The following is a 6,760-nucleotide window of genomic DNA, read 5'->3' on the forward strand; positions in this document are numbered from 1 at the left end:
GTCATATCAATTTACAATATAAATTCTTTTTTGATGCACTGATATACTTTGTACAAAAATTAAAACTATTGACGACAAAAAGTAAACCAACGGTTTGCAAAATAATTGATACAACGAAGGAACATTTGATCTGTGAACGTATGAGTGAAACAAGCCTTTTTGAAGTATGCAAGTTAAACTATGCGTGCCTAAAAATGTGTGATGAGCCTTGTGCCTGATAAGCAGAACTTATATCGGGTTTTAATAATGTTTATGAGGAGTCTCTGCGGCATTCTGAAGGGCATTCCTCCACACGAGAAGGTTGCAATTTATATATGGTTTTAGGTGGTTTCAGGTTCTACTCATATAAGGATATGTACGGGGGAGAGGGAGGGTGGAAGTACCTGAATCTCAATTCCAAACAATGTAAGGGAAGATCGATCCTCCATATAACGATCGAGAGTGAATCATGGAACCCGAGTGAATTTGAAATAAATGCTCTGTGCTTTATGGGATTAATTCAGTTGCTGTCAACCACATATCACATCATCGTTATATCCTCCCCTCCTACAGAAAGGTAGTCTAGATCCGAAATCAGTTCACATTCATTATGAAAAGGAATTGTTGTCGAAGAGGCGGTGGTGGTGGTGTAAAGGTTTAGCGGCACAAGGGCAAAATGTGCCTATTCAAATATTTGGAACGGTGCCGCGTTGAAGAGGTGGTCAGATTATCTTTGCAGGTATAATGCCCATACACATGTGGGGCTCTGTATCTTTTTAGACATTCAGCAGTTTCCCAGTTCCTTTTAATAGCTCTTCCCCTCGCCATATAGGACAATGGAAATTTATTCATTACGATCTGTAAACTTAACGGATATAGCAATATTTTCTGAATGGAGTTACTCCTGTTGTTTGGAGATTTGAATCTCATATAGCGCGCATGGGATGCAGTGGGACAACATATTTCAAGTTGCCAATAATCTCCCAGAACTTCAGGTAAGTTACGAACTGCTTTCCTTGAACACTTTCATGAAGAGAACGAGCCCGTTGTGAGTACTGCCAAATTTTCAGTGATAATACCTCTTCAGGTGTACAATCCTGTCTGTTGGATAATCATTCACGTTTAGCCTGAGACTAGTAGTATCTTTTCACGAGATGGTAAAGTATAATTAATTATTTTTTTATGAAACTTTCTCATTTGTTGTTTTTCCTTTTGGCCTTCTTTCCCCTGAGCTCAGGGACATGGTGCATACAGTGACGTGTCACAGGATGATTCATCTTTGGATGAGTCAATTTGCCTATTTCAGAAATGATATATTTTATCTATAAATTTACGCGCGTTGCGTCATAACATAATGTTGATCCTTGTCCAAATTCATTGATTTGAATCAATAATTTTGCAAACAGAGGAAAGGTCATCAGCATAATTTGGTTTTTTGTAATAAATAATATATTTAAATCCACACGATACATCACTTATCAGGGCTGAGCAAGGGTATCTAGTGCAAGATTGGATTTGGGACTCTCATTTTAAATAAATAAATATATTTTTATTAATTAATTATTTATCATCGATATGTATTTTATTTATTTAATTATTTATGATTTTTGTATATTGTTTTTATTATACTGTATACGGTAAAAGATCTCTTATCCCGCATATTTAGATAAACAGAAAGCTATATTAAAAAAAAAACTGTCATTTAGGGCTATTGAGAGAATTACCTCATCTACCTGGAAATATTATGTTTGTAAATTGCACGTGGTTTTCTTGTTTTTCTGGACGAAAAACACGAGTTTCCGGGTTGGAATTCAGGCATTGACTGGATTCCATACACAAATTAGACATTAATATGATTTCATTTTATTAATTATGTAATTAATAAAATATAAAACCTAAGGAATGTCCGTTTACGACCATTCACTCTTTTCCTATCTTTTAGCCAGCCACCAGGATCAATCCCAGTTCTCTCAGATTTATATAATAGCATTTCATGGAAAAACGTATCCAACGCTTTACTGAAGTCAAGGTAAATAATGTCAGAGCTGTTTACTGCATCCAACTGTTTCATAACTTCGTCACAACAATTAACCGGATTAGTCAGGCAAGATTTTCTCTTCACGAACCCATGCTGTTTTCCATTATGGATACCATTCCTGTCGTGAAGGTCCTATAACCCACTGGCCTATAGTTGTACATCACTTCTTTTGCAACTCCTTTCTCGATTGGGGAGAAGTTAGCACGTCTCTTGTCCAAGGGAATTGTCCCGGAGCGATTAATTTAAGAAGTCTTACTCTTTGTCGTTGATCCAGCGATTCGAATGTAACAGTTGAATGCTTTTAACTGTGAACGTCGTTGCAAAGAACCTGTTCAACTAGCCTGCCACTTCTGCTGGGCTCTCTGTGACTTTTCCACTTTGACCTAGAATAGATTTTTCTGTGTAAGCGAGTTCTGTATGTACGTACATTGAGGCGGTTCAGCTTTTATTTTCTCAGGGCGCAGTTTCTTTCCGATTCCATTCTGTTTACAAAGTGGTATAATTATCGAAATCTCACTGTGTGTGCGTATTCTCAAACCATAGTGTTCCTGCTTAAGGGAAACCAAAAATAAAAATGTTTTAACGTTGTGAGAATTCCCTCTAGTTTTTTGTGGTGTCCAAAAATTCAAAGTTTGTTTCTCTGCGTAGAAAGCCAGTATTTTAGAAAATAAAATTTCCCTTATTTTAGAGTTTCCAAAGTAGTAATTTTTCCCACTATCGTTTGAAGGTACCCCTACGCCTCGGGCCTTAGATTAGGGACGCTAAATACCATGCCTCAAAGTTAAACCATTGAGGCATGCTATTTACATCCAACAATCTTCGCTGTTATCTTAACTGGGATGCTTACCTCGCTGAGTATTCATTACATGCTGAAACACGTGCGGCTCATGTATTTGACTTAAGCAGCATATGTAAACACTTCCTAGCCAAAGAAACCAGCACTAACTTAAATTGAGGATAAAGTGTCGAAGAGACAGTACACGTTTCATCTGTATGAGTTAGCACAGTGTTTTCCAACTTTTTTTCGCTATGTGGCCCAACTGGCTTTTGACCTGAGAAGTCATGGTCTAGTGGGGGCTGATAGCTGAGCAATTTTTTGAAACCAAAGAAATGCCAATAACAACCACAACTTAATTCAATTTAAAAGTACTTAATGGAACAATGTTTCTGATTTGAACAATTTCTATGTGAAACAAAACATTGCAGGCATCTGCCGAATGGAAAGAAAAAAAAAAAAAAACTCAAACCAGTTTAAGCTGAAGCTACTTTAATGAGAAATGTTCTCCTGAATTTTCTGCACCAGTTTTCCAATCCTAATTTCTGTTGTAGAAAGTTTACATCTAAAATCTGCCTAATATTTAAGGTGGTTTCGAGCCTTTGTCTTCAGCTGCACCAACGTTAAGAAACCTGATTCACAAAAGTAAGTCTTTGCAAAGGGCAGGCACTTCCGAAGGTATTCCTTTGCAATTTTGAGGTGGCTTCCCATCATTTTTGGCCAAAACTCATGGACAGAGGAAGCTTCAAATACATCTCTGCATCGAGAATCATTCTGAAGTTCAATCAGTTCACCTTGCAGGTCATTCTGGACGACATTGAGTTTAACAAGAAAATGATTCCTCGTGAGCGCCAGTCCTTCTCTTCTAATTTCTGGAAAGTACTGTAGAAATTCTTCTCAGATATAGCTGAGATGTGTCACAACATCCTTTGCAATGCCAGAATCCAGCCTTTCATTTCCAGTTTTAAAACTTCAGTGTAAATGCACTGAGAGTGTCAATGAACTGAAGGATAGTTGTTCCCTTTCCTTGTAGCTTTAGATTTAGTCTGTTCAGTTGATCAAAAATATCCACAAGGTAAGTGCAGCGAAAGACCCGCAGCTTTTCATGGAAGGAAGCTTCATGTTTGTGCTTTTCTTGCATCTGTAGGAAACTCTGCAACTTTTCCCGAAGTTCAAACACTCGTGCCACAACATTGCCTTTTGATAGCCAACGCACCTTGCTGTAGTAGAGCAGGTTCTTATGCTCTGAATCCATTTCTGTGCTCAATTGCTTGAACAGTCGTGAATTCAAAGCACTGCTTTTCACATAGTTTACAATTTTTACTTGTTCAAGAACATCCTGAAGATGAGATGGAAGGGTTTTTGAAACAAGAATTTGCCGATGAATCAGACAGTGAACACCAATGATGCCTGGAGATCGATCTGGAACAAGCGTTTGTAAGCTACTTTTTGCTTCTAGCATAGCTGGGGTTGCCATCGGTGCACACTCCACATAGATTGTACCAGTTCAGTCCCTCATGGCCAAAGAACTCTGATACTATTTCCATCACATCCACAGCTCTGGTATTTCTTTCGAGAGAACGGCAGAATAAGAATTCTTCCTTGATGGAATCACCCTTCACATACCGAACGAAGACAAGAAGCTGGGAACAGGATGAAACATCTGTGGATTCATCCAACTGAATTGAGAACAATCCAAATGCAGCGTTTTTGATTTCAGCAATCACCTGTTCTTTTGTGTAGCTAGACAAGTCAGCAATCTTGCTCTGAATCGTATTATTCAATAAAGAAAATTTGTTGAATTTTTTTCAGCGTCTTCTCCAAGTAGAATACGAACTATCTTCAGAGCACTTGGCTTGATCAGAGTCTCTGCGAGGTTTCTTCTGTTGCGCACTGAGGAACTGACGGCATAAAAAGCCTCCGTAAGACGCTTGTCTTGCTGAAACAATGAACTACTTTGATCCAAGCGCTGGCGCTTCTCACTCTCTTCCATTCGCTTGAAGTAGTCCACATCCTTATGTTGATATTGTGGATGCATCTTCTCTAAACGGAGCTTCAATTTCGATTGGCGCAAAGAGTGATTTCCGAGAACTTTCTGGCACAGGACCAACGTTAAGAAGCATTGTCCCTTTAATTCTCCACGATCATGGAAGGATGTGAACCAAAACTTTATGTATTGCTCATCATATCCTCGTTTTGTCATTTCAGAAGGGTTTCTGGAGTAAAACTTTGAAATACCTAGGAAACAGCAAATTAAAAAGAATGTAAAAAAAACAAGACTAAAAAATGCAGTGTATAGAAAAAACGGACATAACATTAGATCGGATTTCAGATACAGGAATAGTTTGAGTAGTATGGCCCTACATTTTTTATCAGCAAGATAACTTACCTAGAAATAGTGTATTGGAAGGTGATAAACATGAAAGAGTGACACGCATGTCTGACTCAAGCGCGCCACAAAACACAAAGTGAATAAGTTGTCAGAAACCAAACTGCCAGAAACCGACGTTTTGTAAGATGTAAAATCTTACAAATATAATATTTTGTGGAGGAGGGAGATTGATTTAAAGTAAACTTATAATATGGCAATATGGGGGAGCGAACCTTACAACCTAGGGATTAAATTAGACAACGTCTATACAAGGGGAGCGGTAAGTGAAAAGCTATTAGCGACCTGGGTAAACTCGACTCCCAGCTCACACAGGCAAACCAGAACAATAGAAACCAGTAGCAACGGCTATTAGTAGAAGGTGTCCACTTTGGTAAACAATAGCGCGGTGGACCATGTGCTGTCGGGACATTTCTTTAATCGGTGACACCTGAAGAGGAGACAAGATGGTAAAAACGGAACAAATGCTGGGAATTAGATTTAAGTCTGTCTGGCTGTCGGGGATGGAAAGTTTTATTGATCGTGGGAAATTAGTCTGCTAAAGTATAACTATAAGCGGCTGACTTCAAAGGTACAGACAGCCTGAGAAAATTTACAAACTTCTTAAAATAAGAAGTTAGATCGGGCAATAAGGAATCAGCTTGAGAAAATAAAACGGGCAAATAAGAACAGAGAGAAAGTTGATAAAATGAGTAAGATTGGTTAAACTGAAAACTAGGGCGGCTTTGACATATGTAGGCGGTACAGAAATTGAGATGAACAAAAAGAGAGAACCGGAGTGGAAGTGGAGGAGTCTGTGAGGTTTCTTTTTTGAGAAGGTGTTTTTAATAAGGTGGAGAAAGACAGATCCCCGAGTTGAGTTATGTGGGTGTTTATGGAAATGAGTTAGGAGGGAGACGAAGTTGAGATTCTTGTCGGTGCTTGGGAAAATGAGAAGAAGGACCCATAGTTGAGATCTTGTGTTTAGGAAAATGGGTTAGTGGGATTCTAGGTTGAGTTTTTGTTGGTGCTTGGGAAAGTGAGACAGAGAGGGGGACCCATAGCTGTTCTGTTGTGGTAGGAAATATGTGTCAGTTAACAGTTGAGTGTTTGGTCGTGGTGGGAAAAGAGAAGGGTAGCGCCCTGGGAAATTTTCTTCTAAAAAAAGTTCTTAATAGGTGGAGCGGAAAAACGAGGGTAGCACCCTATGAGTTTTTCCTTGTGATAAGTTTTAATAAAGTGGAGTGGAGAAGGAGTTAGTGTGAGATGCCCTATGAGTTTTCCTCGTGATAAGTTTTAATAAAGTGGAGTAGAGAAGGAGTTAGTGTAAGATGCCCTATGAGTTTTCCTTGTGGTAGGTTTTAATAAGGTGGAGAGAAAGGGAGCGAAATCCGCAGAATCAGTAGCTCGAGAGAAAGGAGCAAAAATGCGGAATTAGTAGCTCGATTAGAAGGAAGGAAGCAGCGAATGGATGGTAGCCCGAATAAGGTGGAGAAAGAACGCCAGTCCCAGTGCAGCAAAGAGTTCCTAAAAATCATCTGTAGAAAATTCAGTTGTAGCTGATGAAAGAGATCTCCAGAAGGTACCCTGAGAGCCAGGA

General features: G+C 38.9%; 1 protein-coding gene across 1 annotated transcript; it reads right to left on the minus strand.

Moving 5' to 3' along the window:
• Positions 1-3,756: 3,756 nt before the first annotated feature.
• On the minus strand, positions 3,757-4,269 carry LOC150076181 (protein ZBED11-like). The gene has a single exon (XM_090387279.1). It carries the CDS (start codon positions 4,267-4,269, stop codon positions 3,757-3,759), a length of 513 nt encoding a protein of 170 aa, XP_090243405.1.
• Between the last annotated feature and the right edge of the window lie 2,491 nt (positions 4,270-6,760).

This window comes from Mastigoproctus giganteus, chromosome 13 (genome assembly GCF_048544385.1).
Source record: "Mastigoproctus giganteus isolate SK-2022 chromosome 13, ASM4854438v1, whole genome shotgun sequence".
Taxonomy (NCBI): domain Eukaryota; kingdom Metazoa; phylum Arthropoda; class Arachnida; order Uropygi; family Thelyphonidae; genus Mastigoproctus; species Mastigoproctus giganteus.

Bases quoted from the DNA above. Each gene is read 5' to 3' on its own strand.
- LOC150076181 (XM_090387279.1), bottom strand. From the start codon at position 4,269: ATGGCAACCCCAGCTATGCTAGAAGCAAAAAGTAGCTTACAAACGCTT.